This window comes from Chaetodon trifascialis, chromosome 5, assembly GCF_039877785.1.
Source record: "Chaetodon trifascialis isolate fChaTrf1 chromosome 5, fChaTrf1.hap1, whole genome shotgun sequence".
Lineage (NCBI taxonomy): Eukaryota > Metazoa > Chordata > Actinopteri > Chaetodontiformes > Chaetodontidae > Chaetodon > Chaetodon trifascialis.
In genome coordinates this window covers 23,725,294-23,752,394 of record NC_092060.1, presented here as the reverse complement: position 1 = coordinate 23,752,394, position 27,101 = coordinate 23,725,294, and the positions used below count along the sequence as shown (strand labels likewise).

General features: G+C 43.4%; 1 protein-coding gene across 1 annotated transcript in view; it reads left to right on the top strand.

Annotated features, from left to right (window-relative positions):
- slit3 (slit homolog 3 (Drosophila)) overlaps positions 1-27,101 on the top strand; it is a 242,144-nt gene that overhangs the window by 192,837 nt on the left and 22,206 nt on the right. Inside the window, exons 16-29 of the mRNA XM_070962829.1 lie at positions 556-630; positions 2,263-2,406; positions 3,678-3,821; positions 6,568-6,731; positions 9,982-10,114; positions 12,344-12,412; positions 12,545-12,616; positions 14,340-14,411; positions 17,267-17,338; positions 17,428-17,510; positions 17,640-17,720; positions 19,224-19,348; positions 21,857-21,954; positions 26,273-26,412. Coding sequence (XP_070818930.1) covers positions 556-630; positions 2,263-2,406; positions 3,678-3,821; positions 6,568-6,731; positions 9,982-10,114; positions 12,344-12,412; positions 12,545-12,616; positions 14,340-14,411; positions 17,267-17,338; positions 17,428-17,510; positions 17,640-17,720; positions 19,224-19,348; positions 21,857-21,954; positions 26,273-26,412 — 1,472 coding nt within the window. The remainder of the gene's footprint in view (positions 1-555; positions 631-2,262; positions 2,407-3,677; positions 3,822-6,567; positions 6,732-9,981; positions 10,115-12,343; positions 12,413-12,544; positions 12,617-14,339; positions 14,412-17,266; positions 17,339-17,427; positions 17,511-17,639; positions 17,721-19,223; positions 19,349-21,856; positions 21,955-26,272; positions 26,413-27,101) is intronic.

Genomic DNA, 27,101 nt, shown 5'->3' with positions numbered 1-27,101 from the left:
CCGATCTGCTTCGGACTCTGCGATGTTATTTCAGTTTGGCTTCATCCAGGTTGATCCGTCTTTTAACTCCGCCTGTATCTCATTAGAAAGTGTCCCCTCCGGCTGAACTTTCACTTTCTTTCCTCAATTTCTCTCACTCTACCTCTCTCACACACACACACACACACACATACACAAAGAGCATCCTTTTAGCAGCAGCCTCTTAGTACAAATTACCTCTATAAAGCAGATGTCTGGCTTACTATCTCTCAAACTGTTTTCTCTTGGCTTAGGGCAGTGTGGGTATTGATGACCACGTAGAAAAGATTCATCGCTCTTCTCTTCTCTTCTCTTCTCTTCTCTTCTCTTCTCTTCTCTTCTCTTCTCTTCTCTTCTCTTCTCTTCTTCACCAACATGTTAACTGATTTTCTCCTCCTCCTCTGGTTCGTACTTGAACAGTCGCTGACGGCCTCTTAACCTTCATGCAGTCATTGTTCCCTCACTTGTGTGTTGACTTCAGTTTGTTTCATGAAACAATAAATGTGGAACTCCTTTCCTCTATCTTTCTCTCTGCAGGAGGTTAAACGACAATGAGATTGCTGTCCTGGAGGCTACAGGGACATTTAAGAAGTTGCCTAACTTGAGGAAGATGTACGTATACTTTTTGGAAAAAAACGGACTTCTCATTTATTCAGTAACTTCCGGTTGTTTTTGCATTTATTTATTCATTAACACATGCATGCATTTACCCAATTTGCCCTCTGAAAATGAGGCAAAGGGAGTGAATGGGAGTGAAGTGGGAGATGGAAATTTTGTTTTATAAGACCAGACGTTTCCCTGTCGCTTGTAATGGGATATTGCTCTTCTTCAGTCCTCTGTTTTATACATTGGCGAGAGAGGAAGGAAGGAAGGAAGGAAGGAAGGAAGGAAGGAAGGAAGGAAGGAAGGAAGGAATAGCATTGCAATTAGAAGATGACTAAAAAAGGTGGATGGACAAAGAAAAGGGATAAGGAAGAAGAACTAGAAGCTAAGAGAGAAAGTTAAGGGATTAGGAAAGGTGACAGAGGGAGGACAGTGGAGGGAAAAGGGAAAGGAAGATAGAAATGAAGGATGGAGGACAAGAGAAAGGTACAAAAAACATTCATGCAAACAAGGAAGAAGTGAAAATGAGCGAGACACGAGCGAGGAGGAACAGGAGTGGCTGAAGACAAGCAAGAGGATGGGACAGAGGGAGATGGAGAGGAAGGAAGTGTGGGTGGGAGGTATGGAGGAAGCGAATATTAAATCGAAATAGAAGATGGGCCTTCGGTTCAGATTTACAGTCAGTCCTTATCTACACTAGGTTTGTGTGTGTGTGTGTGTGTGTGTGTGTGTGTGTGTGTGTGTGTGTGTGTGTCAGAGTGAGATAGAGAAAGACAGAGCAGAGACCAGCAGTTGATTTATTGGAGAGGAAATTGCTAACCATCTAGCAGTGTCACTGACGATATAGATTGGCTAGCATTCATTTTCCTTCTCACGATTCCTTCCCTCTCTTCTTCACCTCCTCCTCTCCTCACCTCACCTCTTTCCTTTAAGTCTGTCTAATGTCATTATTTTATTTGTTTCTTTGTCAACTCCCTTCGCCCCCCCGCTACATTCTGCTCCTCTCCTCTCCTTCCTCTCCTCTTCCATAAAGCCGATAAGAGGAAACACAAAACTAGCTATGAATGAAAGCTACAGTGGTTGTGATAGCTATCATCCCAAGTTATTGTCTCTGTGGCCAAACGCTCTCTTTTCATTTTAATTTTTCTCATTGTGTGTGCAAGGAAGAGAGATAGCAATCATTTTCAGTTTTCTGTGACCACTTGTCTCATTTACTTTTATGAGTGTGTGTGTGAATGTGTGTGTGTGGTTGGTGTGAGTTATAGTGATGGCTGTAAGCTGTTATAGGAATATGTTTTGTACAAGACGAGGACATTAAGATGAAAGACTGAAGAGGTAAGATTTATTTGTTGAAGGGACATGATTGATTACTGCAATTAAATTGGGTATATAGTGTATGTGTGTGAGTGGAAGACTCGGTGTGTTTGGTTAGGTTGACATGGTGGTGTGTGTGTGTGTGTGTGTGTGTGTGTGTGTGTGTGTGTGTGTGTGTGTGTGTGTGTGTGTGTGTGTGTGTGTGTGTGTGTGTGTGTGTGTGAAAGATGTCTCCGGCTTTCCTGCACGTTGGCATACTGTGATTAAGAAGCCTACATATGAAAAACAGATAAATCTGTTCATTGTATTTTTTCGTCTTTCCTGCAGCAACCTGAGCAACAACAAGCTGAGGGACATCCGTGAAGGTGTGTTTGATGGAGCGGGTGGAGTTTTGGAGCTGCTGCTAACGGGGAACAAGCTAACTGGACTGCAGGGACGCATGTTCAAAGGCCTCACTGGCCTGAAAACTCTGTAAGTCTTGTTTAGAGTGGTGTGTGTTATTGCGTTCAGCTAATGCTAATGACTTTGAAACATGCACTAGCTTGTTTTTTGTCCTTTTAACAAAAAGCACTACACAAATAACAAAACAAGTGCTTCTGATCCACTTAAATTCATCACAAAAACAGGAAACAGAACGTAAATAAGTTGAAAATCATGTATTCAGATGATTAAAAACCATCATGTTGTGACCTTACAGTGTCAGTCAATATGAGTCTTTCCCATGTAAATAAAGGCATTTAACTTATTTATACAACAAAAAACCAACAAGCCATGTTGTTTCTACTTTCAACTATCTATACTTCAGTTGTTTCCTGTCTAAGTGCTATTTTTTATGCGAAATGCCCAGCAAGTGTTGTCATGGTTGTGACTGCTAGCTGTTGAACTGTGCAGGCTATGACTTGTGTTAGCTTTAGACTAAAGGAGGACTTCATTAACTTTTCCTTCCCTAGACTGAAAGGAGAGGACCAGGATTGTTTACTCACTCACCCTGAAATCAAGGCTAATGACAGCATATTGTTGTTCCTCTAATTTGGGCACCCACCATAAATAGGCTAGCTTCCAATTAGGGGTTACAGGATAGTGTACGAAATCATGAGCTAATGTTGTCTGTGTAGGCTCAGTAATGACTAGCTAATGCTATCATGTATATATATGCTGGCTAATGACTCTCTAATGGCATCATGGCTGTCTCTGTATTATGTTAAGAGGCTCCCTGCTCCAGTAATAGCCTTGCTAACTACATTAGCCTGTCCCAGAGATTGCTAATGCTAACTAACTCAGTTAGCCTGGTCCCACATGACTGCATGTCAAAAGCTAATGTCAAATTACAGCCTGTGTCACAGTTGTCCTATGGGCACTGGTTTGAATTTACCCCTGCTCTCTGTTTTATCTTTCATCCATGTCACGATAGGGTCTGTTCTTTTATCCTCATTTTTTTTACCTGTCCAAATTCTGTATGCAAATTTGCTATTTTCTATCCATATACACACTGTTTCATTAGCCTGATCATTCATCAGCAAAATCAGTAAGACTGCCTGTCAAAAACATCCCTCGAGTAAAAGAAAAATGAAGAGTTTGATCAATTCTTCAGTCATCAGTTTAATGTTTCAGCTTAAACAAACCAGATTTAAGATTTAGGCAAGATCTAAGCGTAAGACTCTGGAGTGAATGTCTTAAACGACTACATTTTATTTCAAAGTCTGGTCCTCGTGTTCAAACAAACATGGTATGTGTGTTTCCAGCATGCTTCGCAGTAACCAGATCAGCTGCATTGACAACAGTACATTCACGGGTCTGAGCTCAGTGCGTCTGCTGTCGCTGTACGACAACAGGATCTCCAGCATCGCCCCAGGAGCCTTCTCCACCCTGCACTCCCTGTCCACCATGTGAGTCTATCTGACGCCTTTGCTCCCTCTTTCTGGTGCTTATTTTTGTTTGTTTGTGTTTTCTCTGCCATTCTTCTCTCAATGTGTGCCACGGTCTCATTTTGTCCATGTTCAGATGTGTCTGAATGAAGGAGACAGTGGGAGGCAAGCAGGCAAAGTTAGGTTTAGAGTTAGGTTTGGGTGAAAGCGCAGTGCTCTCGGGGGAGCACTGCGAGGGGCACGGGCTCTCGGGGGATCCAAAGGATGTTGGGGCCCTTATTTATTTGTGGGATCAAAAGATCTTTGGTCCTTAAAAAATACTTAAAAACCTGGCCAAGTGTATTGTTTAAAAATGCATGGTGGATTGGGCAACGGTGCAGGCCGGCAGTGGGAACCTGTATATTTATCAAAATACCCCATCTTTCCAGGGTCTCTGCTATACCATTTGGGGCTGTCACCACTTAAAAAGAGCAAGTTTTATACATGATATTAAGATGTAAATAAAATAAGTGCTGGGCTTGGATTTAAGAGGGCAGACATAAAACAAGAGGGGTTAGTAAAATATAGGTGCTAAGTTACTGTAGGGTTAGGCATGCAGGGGGGTTGTGGTTATGGTTATGGAAGGTCTCCAGGAAACCTGTCTGTGTAAGTCCATGTCATGTCCCTAAAAGTGATGGAAACTTGACTTTTTGTGTGTGTTTTCTTCAGCCTTCTGACCACTCAGATGTGAGGGATGTAAATAATAGATTGGCTTTCATATATTTTTGCCCGCTGTGAACAGGCTGACATGTCAGTCCAAAAAAAGCATCTCCTCCCACCCTCTTGCCGCCTCCATGCTTCTTTGCTTTGTTCTGCATTTTGTTCCTGCTCTCTGTCCTGCTGTGCACCTGTCATCTCTGATTCAAGTTTGTGCTCGAGTGTGTTGGGGGGAGGGAAAGCGGGGACGGTGGAGAGGGAGGATGGATGGATGGATGCATGGTTGCATAAGCTCAGGTGTGCTCAGTGGGGCTGTCAGTGATTATCACCACAGAAATGGAAAGATATTATTTACCCTCATCCCTGTCATTTTTCAGTTCATTCTTTTCATTGACCTTGTAGTAACACTTGATTTTGTATGCATCACCTGCCTGCTGTTTGCGCGTGAAAGAAAGATGGATAGTTTTTGTTTCTGCAGCTTCTGTTGGGAACACTTCCTCTGTTCTGCTCCTTATCTTTCCTGTTTTCCCATCTCACTCCTATTATTTCTAACATCTGTCTCCATTTTTAGTGCATTGCTTCCCAATAGAGTTTTTCCATTTAATTAAAAGATTAACACGTTGGAAAGGAAGGAAGGGATTTAGCTTAGGTCTGGTTGACACGCAGCGAGGTCAATTCATTACAAGGAAATGAGGAAATAACTCGTCCCTATCTATAGCAGCACACCATTAATATTGTAGCACAAACAGCAACCTTCAGGTTTATTAGCGCAGCAGACGCAGTGAAAGGCAATGTGTCACTGGCACGTCTTGACACAATGTGGGAGGCTCACCATCATCATTAGAGAGATGCATGTGACTTTTTAATACACTAATTGTTAGACTGCTAAAGATTACACTTTCTTGTCAGTGGATGGGAAGGTAAAAATCTCAGTAAACTCCTCATATTGTTCCACCACGTCATGTAAGAGCACCTCTCTTTTTCTTTTTCTTTTTCTTTTTTTTTACCACAGCTGACTGTTGATATTTTAAGTTATCGCTGACTGTGTTGTTGAAGAAAATGTCACAGCCCCATAACAACATCAGGGAGTTGTTTCCTACAATAAATCATCTCCAGGATTCATTCATGTATTTCATTTTGCATTGTGAAACTTTTCTTTAAGCCGCGCCGGCCAAGGAGTTTCTGTAAAGTAACATTTCTGTTAATGAGAAAATGGGCTCCAACAGAAGACAACACCTTTGATATTTCTTGCCCGTCCGGATGTGCCTGCAGAATTAAGATGGCTCGAGCAGCTTCAGCTCGAGCACGGCGCCTGTCTTGTATGTGCAGCCGAAGCCTCCTCCCACCGCATTCAGTTTAAATATGGTTCAGCATAAATATTACATGAGCAGTGTTACAAAAGCAACAAAATGCAATGAGACGTGATCAAAAATGAATAAATTGTACAGGTAACCTTTTCTCTTTTCTGCCTCTCACAGTTTCTCACTCTGCCACCTTTTCATCTTCGGTCTCAGTCTCTCTTGCACTTTGAAAGATGAAAAAAAACAGCTGATAACCTTTTCTCTTTGCATCTCTTTTGTTCCCTCTCCTTCACTGCCTCTCTTTGTCTTCCATCTGAATGTATTCAAGGTGTGACTGACCAAAAAAACAACAGCTATATCCATATGGTTTGCTGTGTGTTCAAATATAATCCATACAAACTGCTGTCATTATTGTTATTATTATTATTGGGAATGGCTCGTGAAATTAGTGCTGAATCATCTCTCTTTTGTCTCTGTTTTGCTGCACTGGTTTGTACCTGCAGTCTTATTTTCGGCCCTGTCTGCTTGTCTGTAGTGAGTACAGGTTGTCTCGATGGATGACATCTTCTTACTCACAGAATTTATGCATCAATATTTTATTCATGAGGGCAAAATTCAGGAAAAACATTTAGATTTAGCAAATGTGCATCACTTTGACATGATGAATTCATTATATTGTGAATTAATTTATGTACTTCCAATACTGGTGTCCTTTTCCTTTGTTTCACGCTTTCATTGATTTCCTTCTCTGTGTCTCTTTGTTTTCATAGTAACCTCCTGTCCAACCCGTATGTGTGTGACTGTCATTTGGCCTGGCTGGGTCAGTGGCTGAAGAAGACCAGGGTGGTCAGTGGAAACCCTCGCTGTCAGAAGCCAGCCTTCCTGAAGGAGATCCCCATCCAGGATGTGGCCACTCCAGACTTCACATGCGATGGTGAGCCTCTCTCTCATTCCACTCCTGCTCCTCTAAATGATCCCTGAAACAAATGACACCTGTCACTCAGCGTCCGTGTGTCCCGTACCGATAAGAGCACGAGTCAAGCGATCGAAAGGTAAATTAAATCTGTTTTTGCACCGTGTTTACTTGTCACACTTACTGAATGCTTTCCCCATTTTTCAAAAAAGACCTTTTAGAGGATGTTTCCTCAAGGAAAGTTGTTGCTGATGATGCCCTCGCATGACTTTAAAGAAGGTTTTTAAAGTCTTTTGTGAGACATGGAGGGCAGCCATGGGAGGAAGGAATTTTTTTAGTGGATATTTCTGCTGCGGTGGAGCTTTGAGTGGTGAGCAATGCTTGAAAGAGAAGACTCATATTGTTACATCTGCATTTTTACGGTTTACAGAGTGAGCGCCCAAAAAGAGGGAAAGTCAACTGTTCCCAAGGCCATTTTGCAGATATCACAACGAGTGAAATCTTCAGGTCTTTTGCTTTGTGCTGGACTCGACTGAAGTGGACATGTCTTCAGCCCTGATTCTTGTCTTTTTGTATCAAGCTTAAAAAAGGCTTCCAGATACTCGTCCCATGTCTTAAGCCCGCAGAGACGCACGCACATCCTCAGCGGGGTGCTGTGAGGACAGGATGATCGGTAACCACTGGCAAACAGCAGCCGCACATGACATCAGCTTGTGGTTTCCGCAGTGACGTTGCTGTTACCACCACGATGTCTGCCTATAGCGACTTTGGCTGCCGGCTTGGCCGCCAAGTTTGACGCCATAGACAAAGTGTGGTCTGGCATTCCTGTCCATTACATCTTTCTTTCTCTTTCCCCTTTTTTCATTCTTTGCACTTGAAACTCTTTTCGATCTCCCCTTTTTCTCTCTTCGGTCGGCTCCTCTCTCCCTCCTGAGTTTCTTTGAATTCATTACACTTTTCTAATTTCCTGTGCTGCAACCATTTACTGAAAATGACTTTGGAAAGTAGTTAGCCGGGTTGACTCAAGTAAGGAAACTCTAAGATGGTATCAGATCTTAATATTCATTGTTGCATCTTGAGCACACGCACACACAGACACACACACACACACACACACACACACACACACACACACACACACACACACACACACACACACACACACACATCTACCTTCAAACTTAAATTTGACTGGCTGATAACGCGTTCAAGCCCTTGTGCTTCTGGCCTTATGAGGACTTTGCAATGGTGACATTAAATGTCTAATCTTGACTCTATGCTAATCTCAGTTCTAATTTAAACAAACATAATACATCACACAGAAAATCACAAGTGTCAGTGAATCTGTAAGAACTGAGGAGCAGCATTACAAACCAAAAGCACAGAAAATCATTTGTGCAAAATATATGTTAAAATGTTTTTTGACCCTGTAAACCTACAATTTAATATGGATTATTTTCATCTCACAAACACCATTGCCTGATGATGAAAATTAAAGATGTGCTATATATCATCACCGGCATCAAATCAATAGTTCTTTGGCTCAAGGCCCAACCATCCTCAAAGGTTTTAAGACATCCTGCTGACAGTCAGACAAACAAACTACCAAACAGGGGCCGCATAACCTCTTTGCGACGGTTAAACGTCTCAAACTGCTTCTCAAAAGAGCAGAAGCAAAGAAACACACAAGGTCCACGTGTCCCTTCTATTTATAGTGAAGTAAAATGACTGTTAAGTTGTCCAGAGGCAGCCGGGGGAAAGGTAAAGTTAATTGAATTTGTGAGAAGATATTTAGCGCACATTTAGATGTTAGTTCAATCAGCCAACTGTAGAGTGAGTCAGCCCACGGCTACACCTCCCTGTGGACTCACAAGCTACACACATCAGCAAAGACACACGCGGGTACACACACTGCTCGACGCGCGGGCACGTAAGCGGCCATTTATTCGACATTTAGACATTAGCGCAATTAGAAAACTACAAAGTGAATGAGAAAATGGCCACAGGACAGGGGGAGATAGCCATTAAACAAACTAAATGTGCAGCACACTCAGCACGTGCGTGTGTATACACTTATAGTTACACACATGCATGTATATTAGTGCAGCACGTTGCAAGAGGGCACAAATACACAACAAAGTACGACTCTGTAAACTTTCTCATTCCTAATCTTTCTTCCTCTCTACACACACACACACAAGTACACGCATGCACACAAACTGAGATTGCAGTTGTGTTATGATTGGCTTCGAGTCCAGTCTTCATTATCCTTCATTATGGTTTTAACTCGGCTTGTTTTACATTTGGGACCACGGTTCAGCCGCGGACTTCCAGCTCTAGATTAAAGCAGTGAGTGTGTCAGTCAAGGAAGTGGAATCGGTTTTAAGCCAAGAACAACACTCCAGTCTGTGATCCTTCTTATCTCAGAGTGTTAAATGATTACAATCACTCGCATGTGTTTTTTGTGCGGACCATGTGTTTGTGTGCATGCGTGCGTGGAATTTAGCCTCCTACCAGTGCAACTGTCCAGTTTGAGACATGTACCTGCAGCAGGCTCCCCGGGTTCGTCCTCAGAAGGGTTAAATTTAGAGTAGCCATAGAAGACTGCAGGTGTTGCGGCAACTTTCCTTGTGCTGTTGTATTTGCACGACTTTTGAAAGTTGTTGCAGGCCATCCGATCAACATCTGCTCAGTGTTTCCCCAGAATCATCGGAGAGTTTTTAATATGACTGTGACCTGCCTGCAGGTCCTGAGCCAGCTGTTGAAACACACCAGTGTAGCTGATTTTAGCAGCCCCTGGTCATTTGATATGGATTGTAAAGTACTCTTTAAAAGTGCTGAGTGCATATTTGAGTGGGATTGACCATGTGCCTCACTTACAGTCCAGTCTTCCTCTGTGTATCCCTCTCTCTCTCTCTCTCTCTCTCTCTCTCTCTCTCTCTCTCTCTCTCTCTCTCTCTCTCTGTCTCTCTCTCTCTGTCTCTCTGTCTGTCTCTCTCTCTCTCTCTGTCTCTGTCTCTCTCTCTCTCTCTCTCTCTCTCTCTGTCTCTCCTTTTGCCCTCACCTGTCTCACTTCCTCCTCCCTTTTCTCTCTCACTGTTGCCATTTTTCTCTCTCTCACCTCTGTCCATTTTTTAATTTGTCTGTCCTTCCCTGTGTTCCTCTCTTCCCTCTCCGTCTTTCTCTTTGTCTGTCCCTAATATCTCTCTCTCTCTCTCTCTCTCTCTCTCTCTCTCTCTCTCTCTCTCTCTCTCTCTCTCTCTCTCTCCAGGTGCTGAGGATAATGGTTGTCTTCCTGCGTCTGGTTGTCCTGACGTCTGCACGTGCTCAGACGGCGTGGTGCGATGCAGCAACAGAGGGCTGCACTCTCTGCCCAAGGGCATTCCCAAGGACACCACAGAGCTGTGAGTCTCACACACACACACACACACACACACACACACACACACACACACTCACAAGGATGTACCTGGTCACTTTTGTTCAAATATACCGACACACAAGTGCTGAGGAACACACCAGCAGACATTTAGAAATGGGCATTTTTTGCCAATGCTTACTCTCCAATAACATGCAAAGTCACAACCACACACACACATAAACACATACACAGATGCACATTGCTGCAGTGCAATATTGATGCAGCAGTTTGCCCTCTGCTGCTTCAGGAGCTAACAAACCATTTAGCGAATACACACACAAGCACACTCTTTCGCTCTCTTTTTTGTCCTGTGTGACTTGATGGGTTTATAGGCAAAGTGAGTAATGCAGGTGCTTGTGTCTTTATGTGTTTGTTTGGATGTCGATGTCATAAATCTGTGAGATATTTAAACCGCATCTACAACCCACAGTCAAATACGGTCTGATACATTATACTGACAAACAGAGAAAGGCTGAAAGACAGCCAGAACAGGTATGGACAGATGAGACGGGACTCAAGAAGTCCTTTTTTAAAATATTCAGTTTCCGATGTTACAATCCTACATAACCTCTAAAGAAGCCAGGGACCCCTTTACATTTAAAAGATTTGCCAAAGCAGTGAAGGTTTTTACAAACTTTTGCTGTATATTACAGCTGCTACATCTTTGAGCTTGTCCTGCTTCAACGTTAATTTTGGGCTGGTCGAAACCCCTGTAATAAAGACCAATAAAGGAAGTGTCCATAATGATAGTAATTGTTAGAATTGATGTAGGATAAAACAAGGGTGAAACAGTGTTAATCAAGATTAAGAAATTTAGAAGAAAGTGGGAACAAAATCTCTTGTCGGGAAGGTGGATAATTGCACACATGCACACGCACTCACCCACCCACACACACACACACACACACACACACAGAAACCCCTCTTGCTTTGAAATGGACCTGCTCTGCAGGGTCAATAGCAGTGATTAGGTATTGATTAGGCTGAAGGAGACACTCCATCATACTGTCCACATGACCTACTTATGACCTGAGAGAGAGAGAGGAGCAGAGAGCGAGGGCGCATGAAATGTGTGTGTATGTGTGTGTGTGCGAGCGTATGTAATGTTTGTTATCTTGTTTCTCACGTCCTCACAAACGCAGAAGGATCAGCAGGTGAATTCTGTGCGTTTTCAGTGGTTGGAATAAGTTTTTCGAAGCTACATGATGAAACATGTTGTTAGTGTCACCCTCCTCCTCCTCCTCCTCCTCCTCCTCAGCCGGACAGGTTCACACCCCTACGCCTGTTATCTTGTCATCTTGTCCCGTCTTGGTCGGCTATCTGGTGAATTCAGAGACATATCCACCACAGTCGTTAACGTATGCAGATAATGTGGCGCAGTCGCTGGAATCCTTCCTGTACGTGGTTGAGATTTACTTTACTTTTACTTTACATGACCTACCACGTTTGTGTCTGGACATTTGAGTCCAAATCCTTTTCGCCTCAATTCAAAATGCCAAGAGTTAGATGAGAGCATGTCCGTTTGTAAGTATGGAGCTATGATCAGGAGCTTAGCTTAGCTTAGCTTAGCATAAAGACTAGAAGCAGGGGAAATGGATGCTCTAGCTCTGTCCAAAAAATATGCAAACCAATACTTCTGAAGCTCACATCACCTTGTGATGTTATTTTAGTCTGCACTCAAACCAACAACTTGTGGTTTTACTGGCAGTTAGCATGTGCTGAAATTAGTTTTTGGCAGTGACTTCCCAGAATCCTGTGCTCACTGTGATTTTTCCAGGTGTGCTTTGAACTTTGAGCTAACCACGTTAGCTGTTTGCCCCCGCTGCCAGTCTAAGCGTTGTTGAATTCCTCTCATCAAACTCTTGGAAAAAGCAAATAAAAATATTTCCCAAAGTGCCAAACTATTCCTTAAATTGAGACTCACATAGCACACACCTGAACATCAGAAAGTACTACACAGAAGGCACTACACTCCGCTGGTAAATACTGCCATATAAAGTTAGATTTGAAGTATTCCACCTCATTCCAGTCCTAACTCATACCCCACTTCTCACCTGCCCCCTGTCTCCCACGTTTAATGTGACAGAAGTTACAAAACTTCAACTTTTATGTGCTATATTGCCATTTTCTCACCCCCATAGGCCAAATGTTTGTGTATATTCAGTATATATATGTAAGACATACTTCATTAACTCTGCACCTTTCCTTGCAGTTACCTGGAGGGTAATATGCTGACATCTGTGCCCAAGGAGCTGGCGGTCCTGAAGCAGCTGTCACTGGTGTATGTACCACTCAGATAACCTTGAACAGAAAACTCAGTATCCTGTTTAAAAACCTGACATGCATATATGCAGCATGTTCAGCCTGTGTGTGTTTGTCTGTGTGTGTTCACCGTGTGCTTGTGTCTATACAGAGACCTGAGCAACAACAGCATCAGCATGTTGGCCCCATACACCTTCAGCAACATGACTCAACTAGCCACACTGTAAGTTACCATGACAAAGCACACACCCAGCCGTGCATACACACATCCTTGCCCATGTCTGATGTCATATATGGGCTGTGTGTGTGTGTGTGTGTGTGTGTGTGTGTGTGTGTGTGTGTGTGTGTGTGTGTGTGTGTGTGTGTGTAAGGTTAAAACCACCAGATAAATCAGTGTTTTCTTCTCTTAACTCTGATTAATTGGCCTATCTTCCTTCCTCCCGCTCATATTTTCCTGCTGCTTCTTCTTCTTCTTTTTTTCTCTCCCACTTCTTCTCTGCGTCTTCATCTCTCTCCCCTTCTCATTTTGTCTTTCTAGCTTTCACACTTCTGTCCTTCTTTCACCTTAAATATCGCTTCCCTCCTCTCTCTCTTCTTCTCTGTTCACTCTCTCCGCTGTCTGATTTCAGGCTCCTCTCGTATCTCCTTCTTGTGTCGTCCTCTTCTTTCATCTCTTTGCTCATACACATGTAACATATTGCTTCCTGTCTTCTTATTCCTTTCTAAAAGTTCTCTAAACTGTTCTTGCACTTCTCCGCCTCTCACTCAGCGAATCTGTTCAATTATAATCTGCTTCAGCTCCTCTTAAATTTCCCTTTCTTCAGCTCTTTACTGCCATTCTGTCTCACATACAAATTCCTTTTATTGCTGGACTGATTTTAAACTTGTCTTTTTCCTGCCTTTAGCTGATCTATCTTATCTATTACAGTACATGGATTTTGTGTGTCCGTGGAAAGTTGAATGTGCATATTTGCTCTTTTCCAGCAACGCCCTGTTTCATATTTCATTGAGTTGCACTCGTTCACGCCTGGGAGCTGCCCAGTGCGGCCACAGGCTTCCACTGTTAGCCCCCAGATAGCATCAGTGGAACACTTTCTGAGTTAAATGCCTTGCTCAAGCACACCTTGCCAAGTGTCAAAGAGGTAGAGGAGAGTTTCCACATCGGATTTTGGAAATCGTATCTATAGTTTTATTGGCTTTTAGGCTCCTTTCTCTAACTCCTACGCCAGTTGTTAACCTGAAGTTGGAGATGTGAAGGATCTGGGGTTTATTTCCCCCCTGTTCCTCTGAGACACCTTTAGGCCTCATGAAATCACTAATTATGACGAGGCACAACTTCCTTGTAGTGCGTCATGAGCCAAAAACTGCTGAGAACCAGTTTTCTAGGCTACTGTTGTCTTAAAGATATCAGACAGCAGCAGTCAGCTTTTTACAGCAGGATCATTATTGGGCCCTGTGCTTAATTATGTTAAAATGATGACTCCCTCAAATGGCCGACTTGATCTCTTTTGACCCTGATCAGAATTCAGTCCTTAAATTTTTGTCTCCTTCACTTTCATTCATTGTTGAACTTAATTTTTGGTTCATTAGCAGTTTTAAAAGAGAAAAACGTAACTGTGTTGTGGGAGTTTGGCTTTCTAAAAGCCTCAGCTTTGCCTCTGGCAGGTTTTGCTTCTACCTTTTTCTGCTTAATTTAAAATGTGGCTCCCATGTCTGTTTCCCCTTGTTTAACCTGCAGTGGCTACAGGTTCTGTGCTGAGCTATTGTAAAACCAAGTCCGCTGTGTCACCTCTTGTGTCTTCCATCTTCTTCTAATTTCTATGTATTCATGGCTGTTGTATGAAATACAACAGAATGTAATATGAAAATAAACATATTAAAGGAAATAATGTTGTGAAAAACAGAATCTAAATCTCATGACCTTGTTCGTGTCCTCTGTCTTGCAGCATCCTGAGTTATAACCAGATTCGCTGCATCCCGGTTCATGCCTTCGATGGGCTCAAGGCGCTTCGCCTGCTGTGAGTCGCAAGCTTCATCTTCAAGTGCCGCAGTGGATTCAATATTCATACACTCCCCTTTGCTAGTTATAGTACTGAGCTAAATCAAAGTTTAATCACTCCCCTGGTGCCAGGCCGAGTACCATGTTAAGACCCAGTCACAAAATGAGTCACAGCCACCCAATCATTTGTTGTTTCAGGGTACTAAAAAAGATAAAAGTGACAATCTCTCATCTCCTCTTTAATACTCCCTCTCAATCTGCATGCTCTGGCCTCTCTTTCCCCTCGTGTCGCCCCCCCCCCTCTCTCTCTCCCTCCCTCTCCCCCTCTCTCTCTCTCTCTCTCTCTCTTTCCACCCGGTGTTGTGTTTGACGAATCGACCTTCAGCCTCTGTTTCTCTCACTCATCCATCTGGTTGTCCACCCTCTGTCTCACAAGCCCACATGCGCACACGCACAATCTGCACATTAATACTGCTGTCGGACCGTCCTCTCACACGCATCCGAGCAGATAGACACACACACAAACATGCGCGCACACCGTGTATGCTGCATACACACATGTATGACCGCACGCCACATGGCGTGCCATCTGTAGCGTTCTTAAATTGTCAGTTATTGCTGTTAATTTAACCGTGATATCTCAGTATATGAAATAAGTCTGTGGTTAGAGGGTAACACCAGATTGAAAAGCTGGTTTTGGCTGTTTCACCCTCACTGGTGGGTGAAACCTGTAACCACACCCATCAGGGTCCAGGAGTGCACCTGTGCATCACTTCAACACGGAGAAGTTAAACCACTAGGAGTCTGCAAAAACAAGATTTTAAGAGGCTGTAGAGATACTCTTTGAGGTCATTTCCAGCATCTCTTAAATGGTCTGTTTACCCAAATGACAAGAAAACCTCTGAGATTTACAACTCCACCCAAATATGATGGAGGTGAATGGAATTTCTCTACAGCTGCGCAGAAAATTTGATCTACAGTGTCGATTACTCTGGCTCATTCACACCAGGATTATTTTTTATGGAGGAAAGTGGTCACAAAAAAAGATTTTAAAGCTTTTGTTGTGGCAACAAAGAAGGCTGCGTTGTCTGTAATCCCCGATGTTTTGTATTACAAAGACAAGGCTGCTTCTTTTCTTTTTCGCTACACTGAATAGTTTGTTGGATTTCTACAACAGCTTCTACTTTTTACACTACGGTGGGAAAGTCTAAAAAGTCTTGCTGTGGTCACAATATCTTAACTACTGTATGTCCGTCATACTGTTGGCTCAAATTTAAAGCTGGAGATCAACATTAACGTGAAATAACGATCAGAAATCTTATTATTCTCTGCACATTTCTACCCGAACTTTGGCCACCGTTGTTTGTTCAGGGAGAAAAAGTCAGTGTTTCGCCCTCCAAGAAGTCAGCTTTGTTTCTGGCCTTTTTTCCCTTATTGACTGTATCTCTTATGAGGCTTTCACCTTGCAGAAGTTTAGTGATCGCTTTTTTTTCCCTTCCCTCCTTTCTTCCTTTCATTTTAGTTGATGTTGCCGTGGGGACTGATCCCTCTCTGCCCCCGCATAGCAACTGGTTGCCAGGCAGCCATCACTGTCACTTCCTCATTACCCACAACCCCCTCTGGGCCAGCCTTACGCGGGGGCTGTTAGACCACCAAACACAGACGCACAAACACACGTACACACACAAAGCGATGCACACAAACACGTAAAGTTGCACGGACATGCACAGACTTGTACACTTGGTACACACTGACCTGAACATGCACACACTGAATTATGCACATAAAAGCACACATGTACACACACACACACACACACACACACACACACACTTTTCCAATAGTGGCGGTTTGATAGCTGTCCCCTGCTACAGCCCTTCGCTCTAATGGAATGTGAACTTATATCCAGCAGGCAACACACTCAAATGGTGCCACACACACACACACACACACACACTGCAGTCTCTCAGCCCTTGGAGACAAAAGTTTCAGACACACGTACACACACACACAAACACACACACGAAAACCCAAAGGCACAAAACAGAAATGCACATGCTCACACGATACACATCACAGCTCGCAGTTTGTCCCCATGACACAAAGTTTTTTTTCCACACACATGCACGCACGCATGCGCACGCGCACACACACACACAACACACACACACACACACACACACACACACACACACACACACACACACCACAGTCTGCCAGATGACCATATGAGACAGTTTATATTCCATTCAGAGACCAGGACAAGCTTTATTGCCCAACAATGAAAATAAGCTTTCTGTTTATTTTGTGTTATTCTTTCATAAATATTTTATCCATTTTCCATTATAGAAGGGGATGATGGTGTGTCTGCAGCTGAGGAACCACAAATAATTTGAATAATTTAGCATGCAGCTAGTCAGGGTTGGTGTATTAGTTTGCGGAAAATGGAGTATTAGGCAGCTGCCCTGTCAGTTTCATTTAGCTCTGATATGATGGATATGAGGCAGTAGGTTTGTTGAAGATATGTATTGTAAAATTAGTCAATAGTGCATTTGACATCTATGGGTGAGCCTTAAATGCAGCTTCAACAAGTGATAATGGCAGCATAAGAAACAGTGTGAGTAAGTCGATGGGTGCTAGCATAGTAATAGCATCTTGGGGTGGAGGAAAAGGTCAAAACACTGTTTCTCATTCTCCTCCTTGCTGCAAAGAGGGTGATTATAAAGAAACACTGAATAGTTCATCAAATTAATTAACTACACATTAAAATTAACAACGGGTCAAAAAGTGACCTCTTGAATTTGTAACAAGGTCAGTTTTGTGTTTAATATTCATCTGCACTCTTGTTTTGCTTTCTATTTCTCCCTCCCACAGCACTCTCCATGGTAACGACCTTTCAACCATACCAGAAGGAGCTTTCAACCACCTCACCTCTCTGTCCCACCTGTAAGTACAGCCCCATACATCTGTCTGCATGTTCCAGTGTCTTGGATGCAAGTGTAGTGGATTACACTTTTAATTGTGTGTGTCTCTAGGGCTCTTGGTGCCAACCCCCTGTACTGTAACTGTGACTTGCGCTGGCTGTCTCAGTGGGTCAAGGCTGGCTTTAAAGAGCCTGGTAAGAAGGAAAAATCACAATGGAGAAGCTGTTAAAATACCTGCAGGCTAAATATTACATTTCCTATTATGTGCATGTCGTTCTATGTGAGAAAAGTACATTGTTGATGTCAACTGATTCTGTTTTTAGGCATCGCTCGCTGCACTGGACCCCCTGACATGGCTGACAGGCTGCTGCTCACAACACCACTCAACAGATTTCAGTGTAAAGGTAAGTAGTCCCCTCACTGATACAGTATGTTCTAGTATTTGTCCATACATATCAGCGTTGACCTGTTTTAGCGCTGGGTTAATCCCTGGATTCATCCTGGATTAATGCGCAGAAAGGTGTTTAAAACAGCAATAAGAGGCAGCAAAATCAAAATCAATTATACTGAGAGCCAATCAGCTCTGACTCACCTGAACTGTTCCGTCTCAGTCACATCATCCGAGCTGAGTCCTGATTTTTAAGAGGTTTGATCCTTTCACTTGTTTAGATGGTTGAAATCTTTCATTCTTGACCTTGTAGCGTTTTGGCTTGTCCGATTTACTTCCCTTCCACTGTTCTGGGTTTTGTGTTTATGCAGTCTGCTGGCCTGCGTTTCAGGCGCGCAGGGCTGTCAGCGGTTTCATATTTACATGATTATGTGCATTGCAGATCAGTGGTTTGTGCAGTGGTCTAACACCAAGAGGGAGTTTGAACACAAACCGGTGGACTTTGGTCTGTTGATGCACTCTCTGGTTGTTTTGGGTTTTCTCCCACAACCCCAAAGCATGCAGAATGTGTCAGTGTGAATGTGTTTCTATATGTGTTAGCTGTGTGGGAGTCAAGCGACCAGTCAGGGTCTATCCTGCCTCGCACCCAGTGCATGCTGGGATTTGTTCCAGCAGTGATGAAGAGATTAAACATCTGGCGTTTAAATTAAGACATTCTATGCAGCTTTTCCATGTCTTCAAATCATATTTATGAGATTGTGTTTTTAAGCAAGTTTATTGAGATATTAAATGTTTTTTAGACACATTTTCAGGCTCAGAGGCATCAAACAGCTAAGATTAACAGTGGAAGTGGATCTTTTTATTGTGCGAGACACTTTGAGTTGTGTTTGTCTAAATTACACTTGTTGCACTGTTGTTATGTTCCCTATTAAAACTAACTTGCCAGACAGTCAAGCCTTTATATATCAAGGGCTGTTGTTTAAGATGGTGTGTGCAGTTGGATCAGCTCGGTCAGTGATGCAGAGGATTGCTTACGTTCATAGATAAAGAATGAGCAACAAAAAAATCCCGGTCCCCCCGGCTGTACTTCACTCATACACAGCGGAGTACAGGAGCAGGCGACCTCTAACGTTACCTGCCTCGGGGCTCCCCTGCTATCAAACCAGAGGGAAGAAGAATTTAGAATTAGACTTTTTACACACACAGAAAAGAAAAAACGTGCCTTGAGAATCACGGTCCTGCATGTACAAAGAAACACGGGTATAGTTTTCTGTGCCATCATCACACTGAATCAAACACTCTCTTCGTCTTCCTCTTGCCTCTACGTGCCCTGACCTCTGAAACAAATCACATTCACTGGTCTCTTAAACTCTGGTTTTTCTTATCCTGTAAGGCTTTTTCCTAGCACCCCATCCATTAAATCTGTGGGGGCGCCTTTTAGCACAATATGACTAAAATATGAATGTCTGTCTTCTTATCAACCCCCCTGAAATGCCTCTGTTCCTCTTCTCTTGCTCAGGTCCGGTTGATATCAGCCTGATGTCAAAGTGCGCCCCCTGCCTGGCAGCACCCTGCCAAAACAATGGCACCTGTGTCTCCGATGCTACTGGATCCTACCACTGCACCTGTCCGTATGGGTTCAAGGTGAGACACCAAGCAGCAGCAGCAGAGAGACACACTGAAGCAGGAGGCGTTAACCTGAGATAACACACAAACTTTTACAAAAGACGTTTAAGATATTGCAGAGTACAAGTCAGTATTTCCTTACATTTATATAAAAATGTTTTGATTCATCACCTGTTGTGAGTGCAGGGGTACTTTACTTTGTAAATGTCATTTAGCTCCTCATGTGTTCTGTGCTCTGTTACGGGCCCATGCGTAGCGCTGTGCTAAAATGCTTAATCTTAGATGTTAACTTTCTCAGCTCTACCATCCTCTTTACAGTGTGTTGGAAGCATTTCCAAAGTGGCTCGTCAACAGTGAAATATATTTTAGCAGCAGTGGAAGCAGTAAAAATCAGTCCTAGAACCCTCACACTGTTAATGCCGTGTTCTGTCTCCTTATCCCGAGTACCAGCTTCCTACACTGTCACATAAATAACCATTATTTGGTGGTTCCTCTCTTTACTAAAGCTTGTGAATTATGGAACCCAGACAGCACGGTGGCAGAAAAAAATACTCACTTTTGCAGCCGGATTCATGGAATCCACTGCATGTGTGAAAGGTATCCTATAGATGGATAGCCATGCTGCATAAGCCTGTGGTATTAGCAGTATTATCAGGCTTAGCTTCAGCCGTGCATGCATAATGTATCTTCCTTTACATCAATAGAGAAATGATGACTGCAGCTGGCTGCACTGGAGGTATTGACCGATCAAAAGACAGACGGTGTAATAATTGTCACGACCCCTGCATTAGGGGAGACGTGCAGATCTACTAGTGGACGGGTGAATATATGTCAGCATGTGCACGTGTGTGTGTGTGTGGATGTACGTATGCGTGTGTGCACATCAGATTACCCTCCAGTTTGTTTGTGTGGAGAGATCAGTGGATTCAAGCCTATGTGGGACTTTGTGTGTGTGTGTGTGTGTGTGTGTGTGAGCACTTTAAAGATACACTTATGGTCTCTAGTACACACACACACCTCACAACCTTTAGGCTTTTACAGCAGGACAAAGCCTTAATCTCACTTTTAATTAAAACATCACTTGCCAAGGTCACAGGCTGGGAAACAGGGACTGTTGGCTGTGTGCGTGTGCGCGTGTGCATGTACATGTCTGTGTGTATGTTTTCCTTTCTGTGTCCACAGGGACAATGTTAATTAAAATGTGTTAGACGAATCAAAGAAGGAGCAGCAGAGAACAAAGGAGGGAGAGAGAGAAGGAGGAAGAAGTGAGGGAAACTTAAACTACAGGAGATTGAGAGAGATGGATGTATAAGAAAAGAGAGATAAATGTAGCAGGAAAGAGGTAAACGGTGTGAGAGAAAAGATCTAAATAGAAAGGAACAGTGAGAAAGAGGGAGAGAAAGAGAGTGAACACAACATAAACAAATAGCTCCAGCGTAAAAGAAAAGAGAGGAGGAAGTAATGAAGATGGATGGAGAGGGAACGCAAGCATAAACGTCCTCTTCTTGGCTTTGATCAGAGGAAGTGGTGTGTTGGCGTCCAATGGTTTGGTGGTTTGAAATTAAAACTACAGCCGCAGGGCTGGATGTGGAGGGAGAGTGTGTGTGTCTGTGCGGGATTCTGACACACGATACGGCTCTGAACGAAAACTGGTTATTTGGAAAACAGGTGTGTGGTGAGGAGAGTCATGCGTACATGTGTGAATACTGCAAGGTACAGGTATGTGTCAGCTGATAATGGTGAAAGAGGTGAGGGAACAATAATGAAGAGCAGTTGGGAAAGTAGAGTGAGTGGATTGCTGTATTTATAGATTAAGCAACCAGAATAGATTTATTCAACCCTCTATCTGTCTGCAGGCTATTTTCTTTCACCTCAACTAAAATATTCAAGTCTGCGGTCCCAGAAACAGAGAATTGGTTGTTAATTACGAGTGCAAAACACCTATGGTAACTGTCTGCAGGCAGCGGAGAAAAAGGTCCAAAAAAGTAACACCCACAGACAACATCGTATGTGACCCTGTCCTCGGTTCAGCTGTTGAAAGTGATGAAAGTGATGCAAAAGTCAGATTTTCGTGTGACTGATCCAGTGTGATTTGTGTGTAAAAGCTGTCATCCACCGTCTTTCTCCTCACAGGTGACAAAAACATGATCCATCAACAGCTTCCCGCCCTGAAGCCAACTATATTCAGCTGTTTGGTTGGTTGGGCGAGCGCTTTTGCCCTTGTACCACCCAGGCACCTGTCAGTTAGGCTTTTTGTTTTCCATCATTAGCATGTAGCTGATTACTTTCACTGCTTGTTGTTTGTGAAGCAGAGAGGGAGAGCAGAAGGAAGCAGAGTGTAATATTGAGCCAGAGGGAGAAATTATCTGACAGGGGCTGTGAGGTAAAGAAGTGAAGTGATTTGAAAGCATCCATGGGCCATATCAGCTTTGTTTGAAGAGTGAAATTATCTCCAGTAGGAAAATAACCAATATTCAATTATTAATTCCTTTGCCTTGCCTTGTCCTCTCTTCTCCTCTCCCCCAGGGTCAAAACTGTGAAATCCCCACCAATGCCTGTATTAGCTTCCCCTGCTCTAATGGAGGAACCTGCCACATTCAGCCTGGCCATGAAGACCACTTCAGGTACAAGAAATATCGCTTGTTAACGGTCTCACAGCTAATCCAGCACAGTGTCTTAAAACCAGTAACACAACCATTCATTTGGTTTTTATGCTGCATGACGGAGATTGAGAAGAATAAAAGAAGAAAAAGTTGAAGTCCTTTGAGATCCATTTATGCTGTGGGTCAGATGTATTATTGGCCTTCTCCCCTGCTGCCCCTCCCCATTAGTGGAGGCGTTTTAGAAACTTCACCCTGTACTCTCATCTTAAGACAACATGATTAGAGTGGACAGTCTTGCCTCACTGGACAAAGCATTACCCAAGATAATGACTTATTTTGACCTTATGATATATGATGTGTTTTTCTTGCCTGCGCGTGTGTGTGTGTTGTGGGGGTGGGGGTGGAGGTTCAGGGTTAGACAGGAAGAGACCTCTGAGAGGAGGAAGCCCCATTTGGGCTGCTCATTAAATCCTTGTGCCCCCTCTGACCTCCTCAGTTGCTTAAAGGGATGTTATAAACTTCTGTTTCATGACTGCAGGACTACAAAGCAGCACATAATACTGTGTAATATAACCTGCGTCTGATGGAAGTCTTTTTAAATGTCCTCATGCATTTCTAAATGTGAGCTGTGATTTCATTTTTTTATATTTGAAAATGAACAAAGAGATCTATGTGGACTTCATCCTCAGTAGTGTTCCAATCCAATACCATGCAGTTAATTTATAGAAAGTATTACTACTTTTACTGCCCTTTTAACAGCTTTGCCACACACAAAACCCAGTGCATGCACAAAGCAATGCATCTGCAGGAGCAGCAGCAGCATCAGACTGTCCCATTCTGAATCATCTGAGTGAATATGCTGTGAAAAAGATTAGTATCAACTGTGGGAAATAAATTCCCCTGAAAAACATCCTTAAAACCCCGTAATTCATCTACATCCATGGAAACCGCAGTGCATTTGCTAGCTTCTTTCCAGGAAGCCTGTTTCACATTCATACAGTCTCACACATTGACACCTGGGAGCTGCCCAACACAATCACAGTTTGACTCCTGGCTGCAGAGCAGCTCCACTGGAGACGTTGGGGGTCAAGAGCCTCTCAGTGGCAGTTGTTGCTGGAGTGGAGAGTGGAGCTGATGCCGGATCTCAAACTCGCTTCTCGCACCTCTGGCCTTCTGCTTTTTCCACAGTCTCACAGCTTGAAATACTGTAAATGTTTTGTAGAATTGAACTCCTCTTTCATCATGTGAATTAAACATTGCTTTCCGCTGTCCCCTATCATCTTTGTACTAATCCCTTTTGGAACGCGAAACTGAAGCAAGAGTGTCCAACTTAATTTGGAAATAAGTGCCTTGAGACAACCGCAGACCGCAAGTAATGAAAATGGTCACCAATTGTTTAGAAATATAATCAATTAAAAACAGACTTTAATTTGGTGCCTTTTTAACAAAACAGCCTTTTAATTGAACCAAACCACATTAAATACACAGTATTTTAAGACTCTGTGAGGAGCCGAAGAGGCGGCCTTGTAAGTGAGACTGCTTATACATCTAAAGAAATTCAATAAAATACTGTACATTCTGCATTTAGAGGAAAAGTCCATACACATATGCAAGCATGTATGTCATCAGTATCTGTCAAAAAAAAGTCTTCGTTCCAGACTCGTGACAAACAGCCGCCGTGATTGAAACAATTGTCATAAATATCTTAACCAGATTTGTCTCCCTGAGCCCCTTAACAAGGCCTTTGCCCTATGCCGAGCTTTGATGGTCGTCTGGCCTTTAACGTCCTGCGTGGTAATGCTATTAGGGGTCTCTTTACCCTGCACAGATCTTCTCCTAATGTTAGCGACACAGGTATAGATAATTGTGCCCTCTGAGAGACACGGGGAGAAAGGGAGAGGGAGACAGACAGACAGCCGGAGACCAGAGCCCTTTGACATTTTAACATGTTATATAATCAGTCAGGGATATTCAATAACTCCAATTAGCCTCGGTTCTTAGCAGGAAGCCATTTGTCAAAGTATATACTTTAAATGTCAGGACTGGGATTTGATTAGTGAAACCGTGACCTCTGACCCCGTCGATTCTGGCATCGGTCCCCTCATTTGTATTTCTTTGTCTTCTGCTTCTCATGGGAAGACTTAATGCCTTTTTTCTTTTCTGATGTCTTACTTGCACTTTCTTTTGTACTCTTTTACTTTCTATGCAGAGCAATGTCTGCTTATGAACTTAACTTCACAAAATGAACGGTCGAAAATGTTGCTGCACCCAAAGCCAGCGTTTTATTTATGCAATGAGGGTAAATGTGTCACATCTCAACAAGGAGGAATGGCACGTGCCTTTTTCCTGTCAGCTTTGTGATTGAGACAGATGTAGACAGTTACACTTTTTAGTGCAGGCAAGACATCAAATTACATGTTACGAAAGGGTTTTGCATACTTTATTTATTGATATTAACCTCGATTGCTGCCCATTGCTCCAGCTCGGAGTAGCTTTTAGCATATTTTCAAGCTCATTGTTTTCAGTTTTACTGGGCAGCACATGGACTGTCATTGATCATTTATCAATGTTTTACACTAAAAGACTAAAAAAACATCTAAAAGAATGTTTTAGGACTTTATTTTGGTGAGAAATATGACTCCATGTTGTTCCATGTCTGCTGGCTGCATCAGTAGGCGACCGGACACTAATATGTTATCCACAACCATTTAATTAGCTCATTGTATCTTAGGGGCTTAAATTGTTTTGGAGTCTTAGTGCAGCTTTAAAATTAGGTTTCTGAAGGCAGCAGACAGACAGACAGGGTGGGGGTAACCAATGAATATCATGTATGGTGGGGGAGGAGTGAGTGAGTGAGATAAGTGTTGGCGTGAGAAAAAGTCTGTGAGGCAGCAACTTTAGATTAGAGAAGTCAGAGTGAGAAACAAAAGGACTCAAAACTAAACAGAGAAGTAGCATCAGTCCTGCAGGTGAGGGGGGGTTACAAATACATGTGTGTCTGTGTGTGTGTGCGTGGGTTGATAATTGTTTCTCACTTGTGCTGATACGACTTCCCCATTAATGTGTTACGATGACCTTCCTGTAAAATGCGTCTCATCCAATAAAAGCAACTTGACTTGCTGAAGTGTAAGAATAGCGAGGGTGAGCTGTTTAGTTCAGATTTATCAGACTGTGTGTGTGTGTGCGTGCGTGCGTGCGTGTGTGTGTGTGTGTGTGGGGGGGGGGGGGGTTGATCTTTACCTAAAGATGGTGTGGGGTGCGATCTCTTGTAAGGAGTTAATGGGACTGAGATACGAAGGGTGGGAAGAGGGCTGAGAGATCAAGGGCTGGTGAGAAGAGGAGGGTGAAGTGGAGGAAGATGAATGGAGGGGTGGAGGAGGAGGAGGCTTTCATAATTCCTTTAGACGTACCCAGGTGGGTGGCGTCCAATTCGAAAAATGTTTATCTCAGCATATTTTTCTTTGTCCTGGCTGGGTTGTTTTTGTTTCAACGTTTTTAGCTGCAACCAGCAGCTCTACAGCTCGCACAAAAATTTCCCAGCGCTTTGCCAGCCACAGTTTTTGCACTGGGAGGCTGAAATTTGGTATGGAGGTCAAGTGTGTGTGTGTGTGTGTGTGTGTGTGTGTGTGTGTGTGTGTGTGTGTATGTGAAGGTGTGTGTTTGTGCTCATGCTAACTGGTTAAAAGAGGGCGTGGCAAAACCAGTGGCTCGCAAAAAGCAGCATAACGTCCAAATGCATTAAATTCAACAAAAGATGAGTCAAATCAACCACAAATGATATCTGAATACACAGATTCACTTAATACAAGCAGACACGGATGAACACACGCACACATACGTGCACGTGGATGCATGCATGTGTGTGGTCGCAGCTGATGTTCATTAATGAAACATTCCCTTAACGAGAGAAGTGGAGATGACACAAATCAAAGGCCTGTGATTAAATGCTTCAAACTTTTAGTGCAGGCGACGACAGTCAGCTGGGTTTCTGTGTGGCGCTCGTACTTTAAACTTTGAACAGCCATGTTAAAATTTCATTTCTGCTATAAAATGAGGCATGAAATGGTGTCTCTTGTTGGACCACTAAATATAGATATGCTGTGGCTCCAGTGGTGTGTAAGAAGCAGAACAGGGACAGAAGAAATCCCACCAGAATACAGATGAAATTGTTTTTCTCAAAGGCTCTTAGAGGGGAATTTAAGGGGAAGTGAAGTTGAGCAGCTGATTGATCTGGCTGATTGATTGCGTTTCAAGTTGTGCGACATGAGTGTGTGCTCGGATCCGGCCCCTGTCAGCATCTTGTAACGCACGCTGTGCGTGTGTGTGTGTGTGTGTGTAGCTGTGTGTGTCTGCCAGGTTTCGAGGGCCAGCGTTGTGAGATAAACCCAGACGACTGTGAAGACAACGACTGCGAGAACAACTCCACCTGCATCGACGGAGTCAACAACTACACCTGCGTCTGTCCACCCAACTACACAGGTATGCGCGCGCACACACACACACACACACACTGTCTATTTCTACACCCTTGGTGACCCTCTGAGACTGGGAGGGTCACAAAGTCCCTCCAAGACTCAACGCACTCACACACACACACACACACACACATACAAAATCATATTTTCCGCTTTACTGGATGGTAAGTTAGCAGTGGACAGCCTCTCCGCAGTGACCTGAAACTGCTCCTACAGGAGGTTGAAAGAGCAATCACACAGAAAAGAGAGGGGGAGGGAGAGGGGAAGAATGATGGCAAAGTGGGAGTGTGCACTAGAGGGGAAAGGGAAAAATAAACATATCAAGGGAAAAGGGTAAAGAAAGGGCCGATAAAGGGCAGCAGCAGTGAGAGAGAGCTCTCGCTTGGTGGAGTCCAGTAAGTTGAAACTAAATTGCTGACTGGGAAGTTAAGTTTTTCTATCTGTGACAGTGTCCTCTAAAACACACACACACACACACACACACACACACACACACACACACACACACACACAGCTGGTCCCCTTTGACACTGGATCTCAGTCAATATACATACACACACACTCACCCGCACACGCACCATGTCATTATCGTTGTTGGCATAGAGCAGCCTCTCACACTGCCAGCCACCTTACCACATACAGCTGTTGCACACACACACACACACACACACACACACACACACACACACACAC